Here is a 26,228-nt window from a genome sequence, read left to right as displayed (position 1 = left end):
AATGTGTACGGACAAACTAGATGCAGCTTTGGATCACTCAGTCGGCTACATTAGCAATGGCCTATGATCTCCTGTACTTGTAGCATACTACATTAAGAAGTCTATGGGGACACAAAAGATCTCGCAAAAGGCGGCTAAGTCTCTGTGTCCTTGCATATGGAGAATAGGGTGCAAAAGCACACAATTGTCACCATCCCCCTTGTCCCCCCAAAACAATTCTATGAATATTGTGCAATCAGCAAAATCATAAGTATCAGCGATGTTCCATACTCAAGGTCTGACGGCCAATAAGACATCAGATAACATAAGCAGGTTTACAACATTAAGATTTCAGACTGTAACAGCCCTAAGGTCAGTGACAGTGTGCTGTGTTCTGAGGGGTGGGTACTTCATAAATATTCATGGATACGACACTGCCATCACCAAGACGTAGCTGGTCCTAGAACTCTCTGCAGGCGGCCCGAGAAAACGGGTAGATCTCTCTTTTCCAGTACTGTAAATGTCCAGAAGTAGCGCGAGCCAAGCAAACCAGTGCATTTAGCAAATGATATTAAAGAGAAAACATACTTTGAACCTGTACTCTGCTCAAAAGGCCCATTTTAGAAGACTGACCACAGGACCCCTCAAAGCGTTAGGTTTCTTTCTTCATGTGGAAATATAAAGCACATCCTATTTTGCAGTAATGAAAAGCAATTCCTGCACGGACCATGAGCCAATTGAAATGTTACGGTCTACACACGCTAATATTCAAACGTTATCTCGTCAGTCAGAGTCTGTAACTTACCAACAGCAGATTAAACCTAGTATTACACAAACACACACAGGGTCCTGCAGCAGGTAATTTCTTAAGACAGGGATGGACAAAATGTAGAATTCAGCATCATCAACAGAAAGGGCTCTGAAACGCATCAGCAGTTATCTGTAAGTACTTTGGCTGTCTGGCTACCAAGGTTTGTCCAGTCCTGCGCTACGTGGAATCCTATCACAGGACCAGCCAGTACAGCAATTCCGTATGAGTAGCAACAGGCAATTTGGGGAAGAGGCAGCAATTGGTGTTGGTCAAGTGTGCAGTGTGCCTAAAGAGCATCACCTTAAATGACTCCCAATCCTTACAAACCAACCTGATGTCTCAGCAATGGGTGAGTAACAAGGCCGCTACCAGCATAGAGGGGTCATCTCTTAAAGCTGCACCACCAGGATACTGACGTCATACAGGGGGGGGGAGGGAGAGACAAAAATTTGTTGTTAACCTACACCTGAACAAATGAGTTATGGGAAAACTGTTACATTGACGGTTCCCAGTGAACGGATAGGCTTCATGGGTGAGAATATTTCTCAGTAAGAAATCCTGTATAACTCCCTCACTCAGACACCATAACCAAACACTAATGCAGGTGTGGCAAAGTTCTACAATGAGTCCACCTGAGGCACAGATAAAGGCCAGATGGGAGATTCAAATTTAGCATTTAACCAAGGCACAAACAGCAAGCACATACCGTAATTGTAGGCATAGACACCCCATGGGGAGAAACAATGCTTTTCCCTGCAGAGACCAAACCTAGAGAGACCTGAAATGTGACATGCAAGAAACGAACACACCAGTGAAAGGTTCATGTGGACACTACAGGGTCACTCTAGTGCAAGAGAAGTGTTTACTACGAAGCAGAGAGGAAACCACACGTGGTCTTCATATATCAAGGGTTTATGCCCCATTCATGACCAGGACTTATGTTAATGTATCCGTTCATTTTTTTCTACACATTGGGGGGGCTTACTGTGGTCCAGGAGAAATGGCAGAAATTTTTTAAAACATGTTTTAGTCCTCAGCTTGGAATAAAGGGTAATCCGTGGGGCCGGGGCAGAAATGGAGACAGTTACACATTTCTGTGCAGGTGTATTACACAAAGGGTGAATGCACAAGTGTAGCTCAGGTAGGAAATAAAGGGGTTTCTGTTTTTTGCCTTTCATTGTTTTTGGGAGTTTTTAGCATGTTTAAATATGATCTGACCCGGGTGTGACAGATACCCTGTGCACTAACAAGATGAAATCTGGTGGCGTTAGAATCTGCCATCTACTAATAGGGGCAGGGAAGATCTGATCTGGACTTCATCTAGTGTCCATTCCAGCACCTGTCAACTCATGCAGTTCCTTCTTTCCTGACTGGGCTGTCGCTCTCTGCTCTGCTGCTTCTGACACACTCTGGTCTGTATCTCAGCATCTCAGACGATTGTGCGCTAGTAGCAACACAGCAGAGAGCGACAGCCCAGGCATGAAAGGAAATGCATGAGTTGCGACAAGTGCTGGAATGGCTACTAGATGTAGTCCAGATCAGATCTCCTCTGCAGCCTATCAATACATTGATCTGGTGAAACCAACCCACAGTACGTACATTTCCTGTTGCCAGTCAGCCAGCGGTTAAATGAAGGAATGCACACATCTAGAGTTTCCTGTCTGCATTACCCACATATATAGTCTTACAATGACTTAGCAGGATGATAATCCATACATGGTCAAAGGCAATACACAAGCGTTAAACTGGACTATACAAACACCCAATACAGCAGATATCAACTGCAACTTTTTGGCAAACTGTTGGGAAGATGAAAAGGGCGCTGCCTCTAAAACACACAAATAAATCCATTAATACACACATAATGGATACGGAAGAAAAAAAATTGAGCGGCTGACTGACTATCTTATTTTGCAAATGCGATTTATCTGAAAATGTCCATAATTCATAACAGATTGGAAACATTTTAATAGGACAGACCTAATGCGGCCATTGACTGAGGGAATCATTAGGTCGCTATTCTATCATTACTCCAGAAACCATACATCTAGCGTTGTAGACTTCCCTCCTGATTCATATGGTCATGCGTGCGACAGTGTTTGCATATAAAAAGGCCCTACTTCAGTAAAACAGAATTTAATTTGATCATTTACAGACAACTGGAGGCCATACAGAATAAAATAAATCTGCTTATATATTTTATTATTAGTGCTTATATTTGCTAGAAATAAAACGTCTGGATTTCTTTGTAGCATATTTAATCATCTGAAAAACATTAAAGACAAATCCTAACCCTTTTATATAAGTGGGACAAGAGGGCGCAAGGTGATGTGGCGAGCCGCCCCAGCCTCAGAATGGTGCAAGCAAGCACCGGTCGTCATCACAATCCTATAACACCTGTGACGTCTTCCTTCTCTAGTTTCTGGGACAGAAACAAAATAAAATAAGAAAACTGTGCTAAACAAAATATTAAAATATCCTAAACCAAACTGTCCCTTGCGAGGCGTTTCCCCCCCGTTTTATTACATACTGATCCTTTCCTTTAGTACGACCACGTACCGTCGCACAAGCTGCAGGGCTAACGGTTACCTGCTGGCTGTTCCTCTCTGGAACAGGCTATCGGGGGACCCCTGCTGGCATTAAGACTCCTGACCTCAGTTACACACCAGAAAAAAAAAAAAACCAGACTGGACAGTGAGAAAAAACTGGATCCAGAACACGTTGCATTGATTTAAAATGACAGAACTGAGCTGGGCCTTCAAATGCACATTTTAAGCCATGGATAGGAGGAAAACAAAAAAAGAAAACAAAACTGTTCCACAGTCCACCGACTGGGGACCAGAGTCTGTGGAGGGGGTTCGTCAATGTCGCCTCATTTTAACTTTTCGAGCCGGGCTTCCCTCATCCTCCCCCGTATCTGTATAGGTGTCCACGTAATCATAAGGTCTCCGCCAATAGTTCTCAGAACTGAAGTTGCTTCGTCTCCTTGGTTTTGGTAAAATGACAGATCTTCTGTTTTCTTCTTTATCCATTTCGAGAACGCGAGGTCTGTAGAGGAAGAGGAGGGAAGGAAAAGGCGGGTTTAGGCTAAGGGCAGATATTGTCACTGGAAAAACTCAATTTGCCTGTTATCCAACAGTAACTTAAAACGTGACCATACAGATGGCCGGTGACATGGCCGTTATATACGGTATTCTCAATGTAAGGAGATGTGACTCTCGCATTTCTGTTTATAAAACTTCTTAGGACTTTGAATGTTAGGGATTTTGGGTGGCATTGTTTATCATGCCCGATCTCCCATCTAAAGTGACAGGAGATCGTGGGGCGATAATCAACTGATTTTTTTATTCATCGTACTGATCGTGCCCAGACAGGTCGGGTTTAATCACATAAAATGGCCCAACCAAAGTGCTGGCCAAAAGAGCACAAAAGGGTAACTTTCAGCACATTTTGGCTCACCAGTACGGGGGGGGCTGCAAGCTGAAATGTGTCTCCCCACAGTTTATCGTGCCCAGTCACCCAGCAAATCAAACAACTCATACACAAACAAGTACGTGAATAATAGCTAAGAACAATGAGCACATTATAGAAAGGTTAGTATATCCCCGAAACACCCTCCGATTACATCAACAACCCCCCCCCCCCTCCCCAGCAGGGAGTTTCCCATGCCTTGATTGATATCAATGAGACCATATTTAGGATGCACCTTGCGACTATTATGAATGGCACTGCCATCCATGCCCTGGCCTATGTCGCCAAGATGAAAAAGTACTTATACACTTAGAATAAAGCCCCTCCAATGCAGTAAATTACTTTATGGATCAAAGGAGGCTAGCACTGTGTCTCTAATACAATCCCACACCGAGACCCGGAAGGCAGCTCCCCCCCCCCCCCCCCCTCCCATGTAAATGTTTGTTCTTGAGCATGCATTCTCATTGTCTGCTGTCACTGTGTCGACTGTTGGCTTTGTGTCGCTATTAGTGCTTATGTAAAAATCTGTATTAATAAAAGCAAATTAATTAAAAAAATATCTCAAACGAGGAAAAAACTCGTCAAACACCACACACCTGTCCAGGTAGTCACTCCAGTCACACTGTCTTCTCATGTGATTAACCTGTTTTATAATCTGACACCAGCAGCTGCCACATCAACATCGTAAAGAATGGGTGCGATGAGCACCGTATACATTTTTTTTTTTTTACTTTACATATAGCCAATACTTTTTTTACATTGATAAATCCATTACTAGTTTAAATATTGCAACTGTCACCTCTTGATTAACAAAAAACGTAATTGTTTTCACAGGTTATTAATGTGAATTAACAAGCCACCTACAGAGGCGCATCTCACAGAGGCCACTTACCGGTGAGCAGCGTCTGGGTCTGCCTTGCGATGGGGCCGCTTTGGTTTCAGGATGTGTTGTCTGTTGCTTCCAGCTAGTCGCTCAAGCTGGTAACCGCCACCGAGAGATTTTATCTCCAATCGCGGCGCCTCTGATCTTGTTCTGCGATATAAAATAAGACACACCTAGGACCAGTGCGCAAATACATACATACCCTCCTCAGGAGGGGACACTTTCAGCTATATTCAAGCCATCGCCTTGTGACATAATCAGTACTAAATCCCGCTGGATGGGATCCCGGTGGTCAAAATCCCGACGCCGGAATCCCGACCACACAATCCCAACAGGGGTGGCGAGCGGAACGCAGCCCCTTGCGGGCTCGCTTCGCTCGCCACACTATTATATTCTCCCTCTATGGGTGTCGTGGACACCCACGGAGGGAGAAAATGTCGGGATTGTGCCGGTCAGGATTCCGGCGTCTGTATTTCGACCGCCGGGATTCTGTCCGGCGGGATCTTGACCGCCTCCCCTTGTGACAGTGTAATACAGTTGTACAGCAGGGTCTATACGCGTACGTGCACAATAGGACTGAATGGCTTCCGTCTTACCTCTATTCATGAAGAGCGTGGTCCTAAATTAGTGATGCTGACCTATCACGTGAATGAACAGAGTTCTAACTATGTGTATAGCTTTCATCCAAACACATTTATTACCCCTCCCCCACCATGATATCAGACTGCTGCAACCAACCATGCATGGTTATTAATGAGTTTCTCAAATGTAACTATATACTAACATTCCTAATTCACCTGTCAACTCAACTTATCACCAACCACCACAGCTGGGCGCGCCTGCCAGCAGCTATTCCATTGTTTCATATGGGCACGCTATCATTTCCTCCCGCAGCCTCCAGAGGTGGCGAGCAGAAACATGCAAAGTGTCCCATTTGGGTGTCCATAGGGCAGTTATCACTTTCTGCGTCACTAGACCCGGTACTTCTGGGTGTGATAAAACAATGGGCGCGCAAACAATTGCATACCGCCCCATCTAAAGCGATATACATAATTATGGGCACCCATTAAATAAGTGAATAGTCCCTGCAAAGTGGCTAAACCTGTGCAAAGTATTAGGCGCCCTGCTGAAACGGCTGCATGGTGCGCCCAAAAGCCTGACTTGGGGTGGATTTTTACTTGACGCCTCAGGAGGGTGCCAGCAGAAATAATGGGTGCTCGCGGAACTCGTGCACACTGACAGAAACAATTGAGTAGTTCCCATCACTTTAGGCTGGAGCTGCGGGCACCCAAAAACAACTGATTTCCCCACTGTGCGTCTTCATTAAAACACTGCTGCCTTCTGATTTAACTCAGATTTGCTCTGGTTTGGGCATCAATAAAGGAGAGATCAACTTAATGCAAGAGAACAGTTCACGCTAAAGCATTCAACCCCTGTCCATTAGGACTATATTTTGCTTTAGTACAGTGTAACAGAATACAATACAAAAAAAGAGCTTGACATAGCAGAACATTGTTTTGCCTGGACACAGTATGTGGACCTCACGCACACGAATGTAGGATGTTTTGGATTAGAAAGCTGCTTTCCAAAATGTAACCATCCCCACACAAGATAGGTTTAAAATGAAAAGCTTGAAACCGCTGTTACTGATTTGGTATGTCAACCCCTTGTCAAAATCTAAAAAATATATATATTTACATACATATATATATATACATATACATATATATAAAAAAATAAAAAAAAATAAAAAAAAAAGAGAGCAAATACTCACTTTCTAAGTATTACAACAGCGCGTCTCTCCTTGATATCCTGCGGCCGAATGCAGTGTGTGATCTCATCAGCTGCATAACCACTGGAAGAAAAGACACCAGGTCAGTACCTTACAGCACAAGGGCTAAGTAATGTCCCAGCTTAACATCACTCTAAGGGTGGAATTCAAATGTTTGAAAAGTTGGTTGGGTATCTGTTTTTTCCTATTAGGAAAAAACAGACTCCCAACTGACTTTTCAAACATTTGAATCTCCCCCTTAGTGTTTTTGTTGTGTCACACCGCATGGTGAGCTCCTCATGGCAGGTACCACATGTAGACTGTAACCGCGGCAAATGGAAAGTCGGAAAGGCGATGCAGGCGGGTTAGATTACTCCCCCATTATTACATAGGCACTAATGCGTAGTAAGAACTGTCAGGGCGATATTCAAATGTTTCATCGGCGGCAGCCACTAGATTGCTTCGTTCAGGTGTGATCGGCTGCCAGCGCTGGCATTTCAGTGCACACCACCCCCCTGGTGGCAAGCAGAAATGACCCAACATGACTTCACGTCACGTCCAGTAGCGTGGTCGGGTTTAGCCGCTAACCAGACCTCTATGGCCGCGATATACGCAACAAAAAAAGATCAATTGAATATAGCCCCGTGATCTCACATCACTTTAGATGGGAGACAGAGTGTGACGTAACAATTGAATATCACCTCCAAATCTCTGGTGTGTATACAGTATTCGCTTCCAAACCCCCACAAATCAATATATAAATACAACTGTAACTGTCAGTATTTGTAATGTTTAAGCAATTCCAACTTCACTTCTAGCAGGGGATCTCAGCCACTATCCCAAGTACCAGTATCAGGTCATGTTTTGTGGATTTGACAGTGCAAGCAGGTGGGATAATTACGGACCCAGCAAAATAGATTTACTCACCTGAGCATGAAATCCACAAAACATGTCCTGCTGGTGATATTTGAGGATTAGGATTGAGAACCCTTGGTTTAGAAAGGTAATTAGACCTCGTTAGAATGGTCGCATTTATGTTCCGGGTTAACTCGATCTACTGAGCCGATTTTGCTGAAACCTTTACTACTCTATTTGGTATAGATCAAGAATTAATATAGTCTGCATATCATCCAACCTGTTCAAGGGGGGGCAAGCAGTTGACAGGATTGAGCGCAGGACCTTGGGGCGAGTGGTGTGCGAAGGTGCGCACACCGCTAATCTGTAATGTCGTCAGTAGCGCAAATGTCCTAGTTTCCTGTGCTCTCGGAGTCGAAACATGCCAGAGTCTGCAAAGAAGCTTCACACCAGTAATACTAAACTAATTCACACCAAGATTACTATAGAAATGTACTATAAGCATCTTGTTTGTAAAAAAAAAAAAAAGAACTACACTGTGTGTGTAGGGATACCTCGCTACAACTAACACACCTCAAATAAAAAAGTTGTGAGAAGCGACTTCAAGAGTTGAGGCCACGGAAAACAGTGAGTAACACATAAAAGGATAGCTCTATGCAGGCATACCCTTTAATTAATTTCCTTTTCACAAGAATTTCCTATTCTTTAAAAGTACACATTTAAAAACATAATAGGAAATTGGAGGAAGGAAAAAAACAGGAAAAAAATAAAAATAAAAAAAATCATCAAACAGCTAATCTGACAGTACGGAACTGGGGTGAAACATGGGCACGGTGGTGTCCTACTATAAATAGACTGGTAATCGGCAGTTTCAATCCTAACAGAAGGCAAAATGCAGCGCTAAGAACTACTGTACTCTGCAGTTGTCCTTACTAGCTCCTGATTAGGTCTAGATTCTCGGCAGAGTAAAAATACTCCTCTTCACATCTTTAAAGCTTATTTTAATCCAAAGCATTGTAGCTCATTAAGGGCAGTTTACTTAATGGTAAATAGTTATAAGAGGTTCATTACAGCTCATTGAAGCAGAAAAGTTATAATTTAGATATCAGACTTTGGGGGGGGGGGGATTCAATGGCAGACAGACAGCACTATCATAAATGGCGGCTAAGCACAGCACTTCTCGATGAATTAAGTCCCCCCCCCCCATAGGGTGTATGGAGTTTAGTGTATTCGTTGTATTTCACAGAAAAAGTATCCACAGAAAAAAATAACTTTTAAGGCACAGTCAATGGAGCTGATTCAATTGTTTGTCCCCCCACAACGGCTGCCACTAGATGGCACCCAACGGAGCAATTTAATTGTCACGGTTTGGGCGCTTAATCGGTACACACCCCTACCGACGCAATGTACCTGGTCTCTCTCCTGCTGCAGTCTGGTCACCTACTATCCAAGTGCTGGAGCGCACTCCACTCCTGGCTCCACCTCCGTTCCCTCAGTCACTCTGACGCACAATTCCCAGCTATGGACAAAGGGTCTTTCCAGAAATGTCCCACGTATGTGAAGGATTAGGGGCAACCACAAGCGCATTGTAACCAAAAACTGCCAGACAGCCAGGCCCACACTACACTGTAACCACTGCTTGACCCTCCTACACTGCTTCCAGCACTGACACATGGGGAGTTGCCTCCTCTTCCACGTCTGATTTGGTGATCTGTGCTGTTTGGATAGGAGAGCACTAATTTTGTGAAAACAAGCCCCTGAGAGCGCAGCACGATACTGTGATTGGTCTCATGTGATTTAATTTCTAAGTATAAATAGTAATTATGATAGTACAGATCTCTTAAGGTGGGTACACACTTAGCGATAAAGTTAACGTCGTCGCTCGGAATTCAATTCGGCATGTGGAATGTGAGTAAAAACTTACAATGAGGTCAAGACATGATGTACCATCCCAGAACTGCGCGGACTGTCGACGCAGAGAATTTTATTTACCCACCAAAGCCCCGATTCTCATATTCTGGGGCACTACTTGAAAACTAGGGCATACAATTATCATCTGACCTGAACATCCTGGAACTATTCTGCATGTAGAATACACCATAAGTTTGCAAGTTAGGCACATACTTCAAAGACAGTTATTGCTACAGTATTTCAGTGTACAATTTGTTAGGTCAATGCATGTACAGTATGCGATTAGGTGTACAGTCCTAACCCGGCTATTGACAGCATACTAGATAATTGGGAGTGTAAACATCACAGCAAACCATGCCAGTTATGCAGAGTTTGGGATGCTGGTGGGTGCAATGTGATTGACTCTAATATCTGTCAGCGGCTAATGCCATACAACCCAAAAAAAGCTAGGTGCGTCAGAGTGGGCGCCCTGTGGAACCCAGTGTACCTCGCAGAAAGTTAGTTAACAATGGTAAGTCTATCATAAAACTCTTTTTTTCTGCAGCGAAGTACACTGTGTTCCACAGGAAACCATTGGGGATGTCCTAAAGCAGTTCCTCATGGAATGGGACGTGCCCTAGCGGGTAAAAGAACCCGGCGCCAGAGTCTGACAGGACTGTATGCTCCCCCTTCTCATCAGATGAAACATCAGAGAGGTTAGTGGATTGTGAGGAAGAAGCAGCCTGCTTATACTCCTTTCACACTGCCAATGTCGGATCCCACCCGGGAATTGGAAACGGGTCCTTCCCGGGTGGGATCCGGCATTGGCAGCTGCTGCAGGCTTTCCCGACCAGGCAATATGTTGGGCGGGTTGCCATAGCACCAGGGGGGGCAGAGGCAGAGGTAGCGCAGGGAGATGAGCTCATCTCCGCACCACCTCTCCCTATCTAGTAAACGGGTCCCATCGACCCGGGAGCCCGTCTACGCAGCCACTGACCCGGTATTCAACCCGGGTATAACACTGCTTTATACCCGGGTTGAATTGCCAGGTCAGGCGACCCGGGATTTCGGCTATGCCCCTTTCACACCGCACGCCGACCCGGCAATATGCCGGGTCGATACCGGGTTATTTGTGCCATGTGAAAACGAGTTTTATGGTAAGAACTTACCTTTGTTAAAACGCTTACTGCGAGGTACACTGGGCTCCACAAGGATAGACATTGGGGTGTAGAGTAGGTGTAGAGTAGGATCTTGATCCGAAGCACCCACAGGCTCAAAAGCTTTGACCTTCTTCCCAAGATGCATAGCGCCGCCTCCTATATCACCCTGCCTCCGTGCACAGGAGCTCAGTTTTGTTAACCAGCCCAATGCAGTAGCAAGTAAAAGAGACGACAACTGCCAGTTGCCACAAACACCACACTCTCCCGACAGGAGAAGTGTCAGCGGCTAATGCCATACCAACCCAAAGAAGCTAAGTGCGTCAGGGTGGGCACCTTGTGGAGTCCAGTGTACCTCCCAGAAAGAGTTTTAACAAAGGTAAGTTCTTACCATAAAACTCGTTTTCTGCTGCGGGGTACACTGGGCTCCACAAGGAAAGACATTGGGGATGTCCTAAAGCAGTTCGTTATGGGAGGGGACGCACTGTAGCGGGCACAAGAACCCGACGTCCAAAGGAAGCATCCTGGGAAGGCATAGAACCTAATGAACGTGTTCACTGAGGACCACGTAGCCGCCATGCACAATTGTTCAAGGGTCGCACCACGGCGGGCCGCCCAAGAAGGTCCAACAGACCGAGTAGAATGAGCCGCAATGTGAGCAGGAACTGACAAACCAGCCCTCACATAAGCATGTGCAATCACCATTCTAATTCATCTGGCCAAAGTCTGCTTGTGAGCAGGCCAGCCCCGTTTGTGAAATCCAAACAGAATAAAGAGAAAATCAGATTTCCTAACAGAAGCAGGTCTCTTCACATCGATACGGAGAGCCCGTACCACATCCAAACACTGCTCTTTGGGAGACAGACCAGGAGAAACAAGTGCCGGAATGACAATCTCCTGGGTAAGGTGGAACAAAGAGACCACCTTAGGCAAATAAACGGTACGAGTACTAAGAACCGCTCGGCCACGGTGAAATATCAGATATGGGGATCTACAAGACAAGGCACCCAAATCCGACTTCTAGCTGAAGCAATAGCCAACAGAAACACCACCTTAAGGGAAAGCCAATTAAGATCAGCTGAACCAAGAGTTTCAAACAGAGACTCTTGTAACGCCTCCAAAACCACCTACAAGTCCCAAGGAGCCACAGGCGGGACCATAGGGAGGTTGGATACGCAACACACCCTGAGTAAAGGTATGCACATCAGGTAAGGTCGCAATTTTTCTCTGAAACCACACCGACAAGGCAGATATTTGAACCTTGAGGGAGGCCAGACGCTGGCCTAAGTCCAGGCCCTGCTGAAGAAAAGCCAACAACTTGGCTATACTAAACTTGGAAGCGTCATAATCGTTAGATGCACACCAAACAAAGTAAGAATGCCAGACCCTATAGTAAATCCGAGCCAAAGCCGGTTTCCGGGCCCGCAACATAGTTTGAATGACCGCCTCAGAAAACCCTTTAGCCCTTAAGACGGTAGCTTCAAGAGCCACGCCGTCAAAGACAGCCAGGCTAGGTCCTGGTAGACACAGGGGCCCTGAACGAGGAGGTCTGGGTGTCGTGGAAGTAGAATTGAACGCTCTGACGATAGGCCTTGCAGGTCTGAGAACCAGTACCGTCCAGGCCACGCTGTAGCTATGAGAAGCAGAATTCCTTTTTCTTGCTTGAACTGCCGAATTACCCTGGGCAGGAGTGACACCGGAGGGAACACGTACGGCAGCCGAAACCTCCACGGCACCGCCAGCGCATCCACGAATGCTGCTTGAGGATCCCTTATCCTTGCTTCGAAGACCGGAACCTTGTGATTGTGTCGAGACGCCATCAGATCTACGTCTGGAAGGCCCCACCTTTCCACTAGGAGTTGAAACACTTCTGGATGGAGGCCCCACTCGCCGGCATACACTTCCTGACGACTGAGAAAGTACGCTTCCCAATTCAGGACTCCCGGAATAAAGTATTGCCGATATGGCCGGTAGATGGCGTTCTGCCCACTGCAGAATCCGTGAGACTTCCTTTATTGCTAGGCGGTTTCGAGTGCCGCCTTGATGATTTATGTAAGCCACTGTGGTGGCATTGTCCGACTGTACTTGAACAGGACGGTTCTGAATTAAATGCTGGGCTAGGTTCAAGGCATTGAAGACCGCCCGCAACTCCAGAATATTGATCGAGAGGGACTCCTCCTTGGTCCACCGCCCCTGAAGGGAGTGTTGCTCCAGCACCGCGCCCCAACCTCTTAGACTGGCATCTGTCGTCAACAGGACCCAGTCGGATATCCAGAATGGACGGCCAATGCACAGTTGTTGGTCCCGGAGCCACCAGAGCAGCGACAGACGGACCTACGGAGTCAAGGAGATCATTTGAGACCTGATCCGGTGAGGCAGGCCGTCCCATTTGGCTAGAATCAGCCTCTGGAGAGGGTGAGAGTGAAATTGAGCGTACTCCACCATGTCGAATGCTGACACCATGAAGCCCAGCACATGCATCGCCGAATGTATCGACACTTGCGGACGACATAGGAAGCAACGAATCCTGTCCTGAAGTTTCAGGACTTTCTCCTGAGACAGGAACAACTGCTGGTTGTGAGTGTCCAATAGTGCTCCCAGATGCACCATGCTCTGAGCAGGGATCAGGGATGACTTCTTCCAGTTGATGAGCCACCCGTGGGCTTGCAGAAACCGAACCGTCACATCTAGATGACGCAGGAGAAGTTCTGGGGAATTTACCAGAATTAATAAGTCGTCGAAATACGGTAGTATCCTGACCCCTTGACGGCGGAGTACCACCGTCATCACCGCCATGACTTTTGTAAAGACTCACGGAGCCGTTGTTAAACCAAAAGGTAACGTCCGAAACTGGTAATGGCAGTTGCCAATCGCAAATCTCAGGTCTTGCTGATGAGACACTGCTATAGGAATATGCAGGTAAGCATCCTGTATATCCAGGGAGACCATGAAGTCCCCAGGTTCCAAGGCCAGAACTATAGAGCGAAGGGTTTCCATCCAGAACCTGGAAACCTTCACAAACCTGTTCAATGCCTTGAGGTTGAGAATGGGCCAGGAGGACCCATTCGGTTTCAGGACTAGAAACAGCGGAGAATAGTACCCCCGGCCCCTCTGCGCAAGAGGCACCTGTACTACGACTCCTGTATCCAGGAGGGTCTGTACCACCGAATGTAGAGTGTTTGCCTTTGTCTTGTCCAACGGGACATCTGTCTGGCAAAATCGATGAGGGGGTCGGTTTTTGAATGCTATGGCGTGACGACTTCCCGTACCCAGGCATCTGAAGTGGTCTTCAACCATTCCTGGGTATACCCTAGAAGCCAGCCCCCCCCACCCTGGGATCCCCCAGAGGGAGGCCCGCCCCGTAATGCGGCAGGCATATCTGTCTGGGAAGCTGGCTGACGGGCTGCCCAGGGTCTTTTGGGCTTAGGCTTACCAGGTTTGGAAGTGCGGTCCTGCTTGTTGTACGCCTGACCTTTTGCTTTACCTGAAGGACGAAAGGGCCGAAAGGAAGTACTTTTAGCCTTCGACACAGAAGGAGCAGTACTTGGCAGACAGGCAGTTTTGGCAGTAGCCAAGTCAGGCACAATCTTATTTAAATCCTCCCCAAACAGAATCTCTCCCTTAAAAGGGAGTACCTCCAGGGTTTTTCTAGAGTACAGATCCACAGACCAGGATCTCCACCACAATATCCGGCGAGCCAGGACTGACGTAGTAGAGGCCTTGGCTGCCAGGATACCGGCATCAGAAGCCGCCTCTTTAATATAACGAGAAGCTGTGACAATATAAGACAAGCATTGTCTAGCATGGTCAGAGGAGATTTCAGCATCTAACTCCAAGGCCCATGCTTCAATGGCCTCTGCAGCCCAAGTAGCTGCAAATAGTGGGCATTTGTGCAGCACCCTTTGGGGTGTAAATCGCTTTCAGACAACCCTCCACACGTTTATCCGTAGGCTCTTTTAGAGACGTGACGGTGGTGACCGGTAGAGCTGAGGAAACCACCATCCTAGCCACATGCGAATCCACTGGAGGAGGCGTTTCCCAATTCTTAGACAGCTCCGGCGCGAGGGGATAGCGAGCCAGCATCTTCTTTTGGAGGCACAAACTTCGTACCCGGGTTTTCCCAGGGTTCCTGACGTATCTCAATTAGGTGGTCAGAGTGAGGTAAAACTTGTTTAATCACCTTCTGACGCTTGAACCTATCTCGTTTCTTAGGAGGAACGGGCTCGGGATCATCCGTAATCTGTAAAATTAACTTAATAGCCTCCAAAAGATCAAGAACATCCACATGTGAACCACCCTCCCCATCAGCCGTATCTGAATCAGAACCTGTGGGGTCAGTGTAAGTGCCGTCTTCATCCGACGAGGTGTCAGTGACAGCAGTGGATTGTGAGGAGACAAGCGCTCGCTTAGAGGAACACCTTGGACGTAGGCGAGCACTTTTTAGAGTCAGGGACTGGTTCAACTTCTTTATTTGAGCAGATAAATCGTCCGCCCACGGCGGGTTAGCTGCAGAGACCACAAACGGTTGTACCGGCATTGGGGGTCCCATAGGGCGTGTTAGTTTATGAACTAGCGTATGCAGAAGCTTGGAAAAAGCGGCCCACGGTGGGTCATTATTTGCCCCCGTTGCCACCGTCCTACTGGGGGGCAAGGAGCCCCCAGAACCAGAGCCCAAAGCTGCTATATTCTCCTCATAGGTATCTGCGGCTTCAGCAACACCGGCAGTGTGTTCGGCCCCAGAACCGTTACCCTCAGAAGCAGACATTTTATAACTTGCAGTATCAGGTAACAGTACAATTTGTCAGCAGCACAATACCTCTAGCCCAAACCCCTGCGCAGTGTAGTCAGCACCAGCAGAGATAAAGGAGAGATATGGTGACTAAATCACAGAGAAAAATACGTAATACAGTATATCTTTGTGAAAATCCTATATTAGATAAAACCTGACGCACCAAGCCCCCTCAGGTTATAGAATATAGGGATAGCAGGTTGAGTGAAAGACACGAAATGGACACCACTCAGCTATCAAATGCACACACAGTCACAGTCTGTACAATGCAGAGGTTATTACTAACAATACTGCTGCACTGGACTAGCTTACACAACTATATAACAATAGATATAACAGTACACAGTAAGTACTGGATGTATATCACTGGGTAATTGTACTAGGAAACCCTGACTAAGTGCACTCTTTCTTAAGTATTCTACCTGCCTTTTTTAGTCAGTGTTAGTTAAGTGTCTTGTAAAGTCACAGCACTGACAACCAGGCGGCTTTACATAGGAGGATTTGCCCAAGCATTCCCAGGAACAGTGAGCTGAGGGATAATGGCGCCGCAGACACTGCCAGAGAGTGAGGGAGAGACAGATATGCAGCTCCAGGGCGGGAACATTTGCAGAAAATGGCGCCCTGGGTCTGGGGGAGGGGCTCCAGGTCTAAGCCTTATCCCCTTTGCTGGCAAAACCACCGGGTACTGCGGGCTACTTGTAAAAAAGGTTTAGAGAGAAAACCTGACCTGCACCCATGCCCTGGTGATCTAGTGGGATCGCCTGTACTGCCACAGTGTCCACCGCCAGCGCGCACGGCCCGCCTCCCACCGGCCGCGCCGGATCGCAATAAAGTGCGGGCCCCGCGAGCGGGACCCACTTACCTCCTCCCGAAGTGCGGCCACGCGATCCCGGAGAGCCCCAGCCGTGTGTGACTAACTTGGAAGAAAGCCGGAGCCTCCTGCTGTAGGTACCCGGCAACCAGGGCACGAGAGTGTACAGCGCCGCTGGGGGAGAGATGGAGCTGCAGCAGGCAATGTCTACTGACATCCAGCACAATCTGTGCCTCTGCTGCAGCCCTTGTAGTCTTTTATAGAGCTGCTGTGAGCAGCCCTTCCTGTAACATGCTTGCACTGCAAGCACCAACTACAAACTGAGCTCCTGTGCACGGAGGCGGGGTGATATAGGAGGCGGCGCTATGCATCTTGGGAAGAAGGTCAAAGCTTTTGAGCCTGTTGGTGCTTCGGATCAAGATCCTACTCTACACCCCAATGTCTATCCTTGTAGAGCCCAGTGTACCCCGCAGCAGAAAGGGGTATTAGAGGCTCCAGGAACACTGGAGTGACCTGGAGTAGATTTCTGTCTAACAAAAGACTGATTTAACTGCTGCAGCTGGCAGATTTACTATAGGGACAACTTGTGGCGGCAGTGGCACCGGAGGTCCCATAGGGGGTACTAAACGGTCCACCAGCATCCCCAGGAGGGTAGTGAACATAGCCCAAGGTGGCTCCATTGTAGTTACAGGAGCTGCAGGCTGACAGAGGTGTATGACATTTAGAACACAGACCATCACACAACACTTCCCCCTCAGGTAAACCTCTGGAGCATACCTTGCAATTTACAGGAGCCTCCACAGTTTCACTGCCCTCACTGTTAGACATTGTAATAAAGCAACAATCAGGCTATTAATACGATGACGTCAGACTGAGTACACAACCTGCGGACATAGGCCCTCATTCCGAGTTGATTGCTTGCTAGCTATTTTTTGCAGAGCAGCGATCAGATAGTCGCCGCCTCTAGGGGAGTGTATTTTCGCTTTGCAAGTGTGCGAACGCTTATGCAGCCAAGGGGGATGAAAACGTTAGCAGTTTCTGAGTAGGTCTGAACTTACTCAGCCCTTGCGATCACTTCAGCCTGTCCGGTCCCAGAATTGACGTCAGACACCCGCCCTGCAAACGCTTGGACACGCCTGCGTTTTCCCTACCACTCCCAGAAAACGGTCAGTTGACACCCATAAACGCCCTCTTCCTGTCAATGTCCTTGCGATCGGCTGTGCGAATGGATTCGTCGCTAGAAGCCTTACACAGCAACAATGCTGTTTGTACCCGTATGTATGTCGCGCATGCGCATTGCCGTACATACGCATGTGCAGTAGTATCCTGATCGCTGCGATGCGAAAATCTGCAGCGTGCGATCAACTCGGAATGACCCCCAAAGTACACAACCAGCGTAAGTACACAAACTTGTGAACTAAATCCTGTTGTAAGCGACTGTAACAGTAAAATATTCGTATAACGATAAGTACTGTGTACACTATATTATAGGACCCTGGCGCACCTAGTCCCTTTGGGTACAGAATATAGCGATAGCTACTTTAGATGGGATACACATGAGAGTGAAACCATACAGCAGATACAGGCACACAGTCACAGGCAATGCAGAGTTTATTATCTGTACTGGACTAGTAGTGTGTATATATATGAATCACAAAAAGCAATATAACCCTAGGGATTCATTTAACCCTCTAGGGGCCAATGTGCCTATCCTATCTATCCACTGTACCTCCCTTTGAAGTAAGTTTTTTCCTATCTCCCCCCCGGATTAAAGGAGGGATGTGGTCGATGATTCTACATTTAATGGCTGTTAAATTATGCCTGGCTTCAGCAAAATGTCGGGCTAGCGGTTGGTCGCTCGTTCCTTTACCAATAGCAGCTTTTATTGCGGAACGATGGAGCGCCATACGACATTTCGACGAAAGGTGCTAATAAAGTGCACCTGAAACGTTGAAAGCATGCAGCTGTAGCTGTGGAAATTATTTACAAAGCCGAGGAGTGCCTCTCAAAAATTGTGTTGCTGTACATTGTTCCCTAGAGGTTCGGAGGGGGCACCCAGGTACTATCTGTTACTGTTTTATGGAGTGCCGGTCAAAATTGCTGGAAAATATATATATATATATATATATATATATATATATATATATATATATATATATATATATATATATATATATATATATATATATATATATACACACACACACACATATACATACACATACAGCGCGATCCTAGACAGGAGGTATATATGCTGAGAATACTTCTGTAATAGGAACACTCTTTCTTAACGAACGCTGTCTGTAATAAGACATGTAGAATACTCAAGTGTCTGTAAAGTCTCAGCGCTATGTTGGGGCGGCTTTACAGGGGAGACCTTGCCCTGCAATCACAGAGACCAGCTGCATTTATGCTCAGAAGATGGCGCCCAGTGTCTCGGTCAGGAACAGAGAGAGAGTGTGAGGTAGCTCCAGGGTGGGAAATCTGCGAGGAGATGGCGCCCTGGGCCGGGGGACGGGCTACAGGTCAAGCGCCGGCTCACCTATGCTGTACCTCACAGCCGGTACTATGTAGCCTTGCCAATAGGGGCGCTAGTACACCAGACCTGTACTCCTATGCCCTGTCGGATATAGTGGGGTCCCTGCTCTGTGACAGTGTCCATGCCAGGGTCACAGTCCGTCTCCCTAGACTGTGATCAGGTACGCAATTTAGTGGCGGGTCCCACCTGGGGGACCCTCTACTCTACTCCCTTCGTAGCAGCCACACGAAGCAGGAGAGCGTCTGCGACCATGTGCCTAAGCGTCTCCGCCGCAAGTACCAGGGAACTGAGACACGGGAGTATGCGACGCCGCTTGCGAGGTGACGGAGACACAGCACTGAATGTCACCCTGACATAACAGTGCTGCGGCCCTTGAAGTCTTCTTAGCTTTTTCAAGCCTGCCCAGTGCAGCCCACCTGTTAGGTGACCTGCTGCCTGCAGGAACCACTCGAAACAGAGCTCTCAGTGCCTGGAAGCAGGGTTATAGAGGAGGCCCCATTGCATCCTGGGACAGTCAAAAGCTTTGCCTGATGTTGCCTCTGGATCAAGATCCCGCTCTACACCCCATTATTTTCCTGTGGAACACGGTGTACCCCGCTGCAGAAACATTGTTATATCAAATTATTTACTGGTTCTCAAACGCTTTTGGTACTCAAAGGAGCTATGTAATCCTAGAATACGAAGGGTGTTCAATAAGTTTCTATATGCATAAACAGTATTATATTTTACAAAGTGAACGTTACATTTTATATACTTGCATGCGCTCAAACCACTTTGTAAAGAAGCTGGACCAGTCTGAAGCAGATATCTCTTCTACAAGCTGGAAGGTGGTCTCCACTGCAGCTACCGGTTACTCAAAACTAATCCCACGTATCTTGCACTTGAATTTTGGGAACAAAAAGTCACTGTAGGGGGCCAGGGTTGGACTGGATGCGTTTATGGGCCAGAAAATCCACCACTTTCCTGGACTTGAAGGCAGGGGCACCATGAGCGCAAAATCTTGGATAGCGCATGGAAATGCTTCCAGCACTTGCGGCGCCATTGGTGGCGTACCAGACCCCATGAGGGTGCGCTGCTGCATGAGTGGTACGGTAGCTACATGACTAGTCTTGGCCATGCAGCACTCACATCAGAATTTCTGTGACAGCGCACCTCCAACTGGGGTCCACTGGGCCGACTGTTTGGTCTTGGAGTCGCAAGTGTAAATCCAGGATTCATCACCACTGATGATCTCCCAGATAGACATTGAGCGACCACCACCATCAAACCTGGTCAGCATGTTGCTGCACCAAGTCTCCCAAGCTGGGAAAGCCGACGGGGCACCCAGCATGCAGAAACCTTGCTTTCTGCAAACCACTCAAACACAAAGGTCCGTGATGGTGCATCCTCCCAAAAAGCAGCGCATAGTCAGTCAAAACTCTCCTGCTGTCGCAGGATAGGATATACTCTACCTATGCACTGCACAACCAGAAACTTATTGCACACCCCGTAGTAATACGTTATAGTCATGGACACCTACAAATCCGCAGCAACACAGTTGCCTTGCTGATATATGCATGTTAAATTGAGAGATATGCAAACTGTGGCACTCCAGCAACTGTGGAACTACACAACGGAGCAGCCTTCTGCTGAGAGCATGCTAGGGCATGTAGTTTCACAGCAGATGAAGTGCCACAGGTTGCATGCACCTGGTGTATGCAAAGCCAACTGGAATGCATTACATCCAGCATAAAGAGGATTTATGGTTTTCCTTTAATAGAGTTTACCTCATTGTAGCTGCCAATGCAAGCAGTGGAGGTCTTACGCCCGCAATGGAGCCCACACTGCCTAAATCAGGCATGGTCAACCTACGGCTCTTCAGCTGTTGCGAAACTACAAATCCCAGCATGCCATGCTATACTATTACTGTTAGGAAATACTAAAACTGTGGAAGAGCATGCTGTGATGTGTAGTTTCACAACAGCTGGAAAACCACAGGTAGGCCAGGCCTGGCCTAGATACTATTATTATTATCATCCTATATCTATATGGCGCCACAAGGGTCCCGCAGCGCCCAATTACAGAGTACATAAACAAATAATCAAAACAGGAAAACAGTTACTTACAGTTGACGACAATATAGGACAAGTACAGGGTAACTAAGCATAACTACATCAGCAGATGACACTGAAATAAGTACCAGGTGGCAGAAGACTGCGGGATTTGGGCAGTTGAAGATTAAAGTAAGAAAAAAGGATAAGCACGAGGGAAGAGGGCCCTACTGGTGAGAGCTTACATTCTAAAGGAGAGGGCTAGACAGACAGGGGTGACACAGACGGGGTACATAGAGAGCGTGGAACAGAGGGTTAGGATAAGATTTGGCTGGGTTTGGTGAAGAAGTGGTTCTGGAGAGCCCGTTTGTAGTTTTGTAAAGAGGTGGAGAGTCTGAGGGGGAGAGGAAGGGAATTCCAGAGAATTGGAGCAGCAGGTGAAAAATATTGGGAGGTAGGAGTGGGATACTACATTCTCAAGCACTGAATCAGACCAAAATGGTCACTTTCAGTAGGTAAAGGCAACAGGTACACTACAAAACCATTTATGCTCTTCTTTAAAATACTCTGTTGGCGACTTATTTAATGCAATTATAATAGATCTCAGTTATGTTTAGTGTCAGGAATGTGCCCCTTTAACAATGTATAGAGCACATGGGTGCTTGCTACAAGCAGATACATTGGAAAAAATTATATACATTATATACATATATATACACATATATATATATATATATATATATATATATATATATATATATATATATATATATAATAAGATTTTACTTACCGATAAATCTATTTCTCGTAGTCCGTAGTGGATGCTGGGGACTCCGTCAGGACCATGGGGATTAGCGGCTCCGCAGGAGACAGGGCACAAAAATAAAGCTTTAGGATCAGGTGGTGTGCACTGGCTCCTCCCCCTATGACCCTCCTCCAAGCCTCAGTTAGGATACTGTGCCCGGACGAGCGTACACAATAAGGAAGGATTTTGAATCCCGGGTAAGACTCATACCAGCCACACCGTACAACTTGTGATCTGAACCCAGTTAACAGTACGACAACGTAGGAGCCTCTGAACAGACGGCTCACAACAAGAACAACTCGATTTTTTTGTAACAATAACTATGTACAAGTATTGCAGACAATCCGCACTTGGGATGGGCGCCCAGCATCCACTACGGACTACGAGAAATAGATTTATCGGTAAGTAAAATCTTATTTTCTCTAACGTCCTAGTGGATGCTGGGGACTCCGTCAGGACCATGGGGATTATACCAAAGCTCCCAAACGGGCGGGAGAGTGCGGATGACTCTGCAGCACCGAATGAGAGAACTCCAGGTCCTCCTCAGCCAGGGTATCAAATTTGTAGAATTTTACAAACGTGTTCTCCCCCGACCACGTAGCTGCTCGGCAGAGTTGTAATGCCGAGACCCCTCGGGCAGCCGCCCAGGATGAGCCCACCTTCCTTGTGGAATGGGCCTTGACAGATTTAGGCTGTGGCAGGCCTGCCACAGAATGTGCAAGTTGAATTGTGCTACAAATCCAACGAGCAATCGTCTGCTTAGAAGCAGGAGCACCCAGCTTGTTGGGTGCATACAGTATAAACAGCGAGTCAGATTTTCTGACTCCAGCCGTCCTTGAAATATATATTTTCAATGCCCTGACAACGTCCAGCAACTTGGAATCCTCCAAATCGCTAGTAGCCGCAGGCACCACAATAGGCTGGTTCAGGTGAAACGCTGACACCACCTTAGGCAGAAAATGAGGACGCGTCCGCAGTTCTGCCCTGTCCGAATGGAAAATCAGATATGGGCTTTTATACGATAAAGCCGCCAATTCTGACACTCTCCTGGCTGAAGCCAGGGCCAGTAGCATGGTTACTTTCCATGTAAGATATTTCAAATCCGCCGATTTGAGTGGCTCAAACCAATGGGATTTGAGAAAATCCAAAACTACATTAAGGTCCCACGGAGCCACTGGGGGCACAACCGGGGGCTGTATATGTAGTACTCCTTTTACAAAAGTCTGGACTTCAGGAACTGAAGCCAATTCTTTCTGTAAGAAAATCGACAGGGCCGAAATTTGAACCTTAATGGACCCCAACTTGAGGCCCATAGACAATCCTGTTTGCAGGAAATGTAGGAATTGACCCAATTGAAATTCCTCCGTGGGGGCCTTCCTGGCCTCACACCACGCAACATATTTTCTCCAAATGCGGTGATAATGTTGTGCAGTCACCTCCTTCCTGGCTTTAACCAGTGTAGGAATGACCTCTTCTGGAATGCCTTTTTCCCTTAGAATTCGGCGTTCAACCGCCACGCCGTCAAACGCAGCCGCGGTAAGTCTTGGAATAGACACGGTCCCTGCTGAATCAGGTCCCGTCTTAGAGGTAGAGGCCACGGATTTTCCGTGAGCATCTCCTGAAGTTCCGGGTACCAAGTTCTTCTTGGCCAATCCGGAGCCACGAGTATCGTTCTTACTCCCCTTTGCCGTATAATTCTCAGTACTTTGGGTATGAGAGGCAGAGGAGGAAACACATACACTGACTGGAACACCCACGGTGTTACCAGAGCGTCCACAGCTATTGCCTGAGGGTCTCTTGACCTGGCGCAATACCTGTCCAGTTTTTTGTTGAGGCGAGACGCCATCATATCCACCTTTGGTTTTTCCCAACGGTTCACAATCATGTGGAAGACTTCTGGATGAAGTCCCCACTCTCCCGGGTGTAGATCGTGTCTGCTGAAGAAGTCTGCTTCCCAGTTGTCCACTCCCGGAATGAACACTGCTGACAGTGCTATCACATGATCTTCCGCCCAGCGAAGAATCCTTGCAGCTTCTGCCATTGCTCTCCTGCTTCTTGTGCCGCCCTGTCTGTTTACGTGGGCGACTGCCGTGATGTTGTCCGACTGGATCAACACCGGCTGACCCTGAAGCAGGGGTTTTGCCAGGCTTAGAGCATTGTAAATCGCTCTTAGCTCCAGTATATTTATGTGAAGAGACATCTCCAGGCTTGACCATACTCCCTGGAAGTTTCTTCCCTGTGTGACCGCTCCCCAGCCTCTCAGACTGGCATCCGTGGTCACCAGGACCCAGTCCTGTATGCCGAATCTGCGGCCTTCTAACAGATGAGCACTCTGCAACCACCACAGAAGAGACACCCTTGTCCGTGGCGATAAGGTTATCCGCTGATGCATCTGCAGATGCGATCCGGACCATTTGTCCAGCAGATCCCACTGAAAAGTTCGTGCGTGGAATCTGCCGAATGGGATTGCTTCGTAAGAAGCCACCATCTTTCCCAGGACTCTTGTGCATTGATGCACAGACACTTTTCCTGGTTTTAGGAGGTTCCTGACAAGTTCGGATAACTCCTTGGCTTTCTCCTCCGGAAGAAACACCTTTTTCTGAACCGTGTCCAGAATCATTCCCAGGAACAGCAGACGTGTTGTCGGGGTCAACTGAGATTTTGGAAAATTCAGAATCCACCCGTGTTGTTGCAGCACTACTTGGGTTAGTGCTACTCCGTCCTCCAGCTGTTCTCTGGACCTTGCCCTTATCAGGAGATCGTCCAAGTAAGGGATAATTAATACGCCTCTTCTTCGCAGAAGAATCATCATTTCGGCCATTACCTTGGTAAAGACCCGAGGTGCCGTGGACAATCCAAACGGCAGCGTCTGAAACTGATAATGACAGTTTTGCACCACGAACCTGAGGTACCCTTGATGTGAAGGGCAAATTGGGACATGCAGGTAAGCATCTTTTATGTCCAGGGACACCATAAAGTCCCCTTCTTCCAGATTCGCTATCACTGCTCTGAGTGATTCCATCTTGAACTTGAATTTTTGTATGTACAGGTTCAAAGATTTCAGATTTAGAAAAGGTCTTACCGAGCCGTCCGGCTTCGGTACCACAAATAGCGTGGAGTAATACCCCTTTTCCTGTTGTAGGAGGGGTACCTTGACTATCACCTGCTGAGAAAACAGCTTGTGAATGGCTTCCAATACCGTCGCCCTGTCTGAGGGAGACGTTGGCAAAGCAGACTTTAGGAACCGGCGAGGGGGAGACTTCTCGAATTCCAACCTGTAACCCTGAGATACTACCTGCAGGATCCAGGTGTCCACCTGTGAGCAAGCCCACTGCGCGCTGAAATTCTTGAGTCGACCCCCCACCGTTCCTGAGTCCGCTTGTAAAGCCCCAGCATCATGCTGAGGGCTTTGCAGAACCCGCGGAGGGCTTCTGTTCCTGGGAAGGAGCTGCTTGCTGCCCTCTCTTACCCTTTCCTCTGCCTCGGGGCAGATATGACTGTCCTTTTGCCCGCTTGTTCTTATAGGACCGAAAGGACTGCGGCTGAAAAGACGGTGTCTTTTTCTGTTGGGAGGGGGTCTGAGGTAAAAAGCTGGATTTCCCGGCAGTTGCCGTGGCCACCAAATCCGATAGACCGACGCCAAATAATTCCTCCCCTTTATACGGCAATACTTCCATATGCCGTTTGGAATCCGCATCACCTGACCACTGTCGTGTCCATAAACTTCTTCTGGCAGATATGGACATCGCACTTACTCTCGATGCCAGAGTGCAAATATCCCTCTGAGCATCTCGCATATAAAGAAAAGCATCCTTTAATTGCTCTAAAGTCTGTAAAAATAAGAATTTACTTACCGATAATTCTATTTCTCGGAGTCCGTAGTGGATGCTGGGGTTCCTGAAAGGACCATGGGGAATAGCGGCTCCGCAGGAGACAGGGCACAAAAAGTAAAGCTTTACGATCAGGTGGTGTGTACTGGCTCCTCCCCCTATGACCCTCCTCCAAGCCTCAGTTAGGTACTGTGCCCGGACGAGCGTACACAATAAGGAAGGATTTATGAATCCCGGGTAAGACTCATACCAGCCACACCAATCACACCGTACAACCTGTGATCTAAACCCAGTTAACAGTATGATAACAGCGGAGCCTCTGAAAAGATGGCTCACAACAATAATAACCCGATTTTTGTAACTATGTACAAGTAATGCAGATAATCCGCACTTGGGATGGGCGCCCAGCATCCACTACGGACTCCGAGAAATAGAATTATCGGTAAGTAAATTCTTATTTTCTCTATCGTCCTAGTGGATGCTGGGGTTCCTGAAAGGACCATGGGGATTATACCAAAGCTCCCAAATGGGCGGGAGAGTGCGGATGACTCTGCAGCACCGAATGAGAGAACTCCAGGTCCTCCTTAGCCAGGGTATCAAATTTGTA

General features: G+C 47.4%; 1 protein-coding gene across 1 annotated transcript in view; it reads right to left on the bottom strand.

Moving 5' to 3' along the window:
- Nucleotides 1-2,910: 2,910 nt before the first annotated feature.
- ALKBH5 (alkB homolog 5, RNA demethylase) overlaps nucleotides 2,911-26,228 on the bottom strand; it is a 42,355-nt gene continuing 19,037 nt past the window's right edge. The window contains exons 2-4 of the mRNA XM_063934856.1: nucleotides 6,919-6,999; nucleotides 5,154-5,294; nucleotides 2,911-3,838 (exon numbers count right to left, since the gene is read on the bottom strand). Of these exons, the coding sequence (XP_063790926.1) occupies nucleotides 3,652-3,838; nucleotides 5,154-5,294; nucleotides 6,919-6,999 (409 nt within the window). The 3' untranslated portion in view covers nucleotides 2,911-3,651. The remainder of the gene's footprint in view (nucleotides 3,839-5,153; nucleotides 5,295-6,918; nucleotides 7,000-26,228) is intronic.

The sequence above is a fragment of the Pseudophryne corroboree genome, chromosome 7, assembly GCF_028390025.1.
Source record: "Pseudophryne corroboree isolate aPseCor3 chromosome 7, aPseCor3.hap2, whole genome shotgun sequence".
Lineage (NCBI taxonomy): Eukaryota > Metazoa > Chordata > Amphibia > Anura > Myobatrachidae > Pseudophryne > Pseudophryne corroboree.
This window is presented reverse-complemented; position numbering and strand designations above follow the sequence as displayed.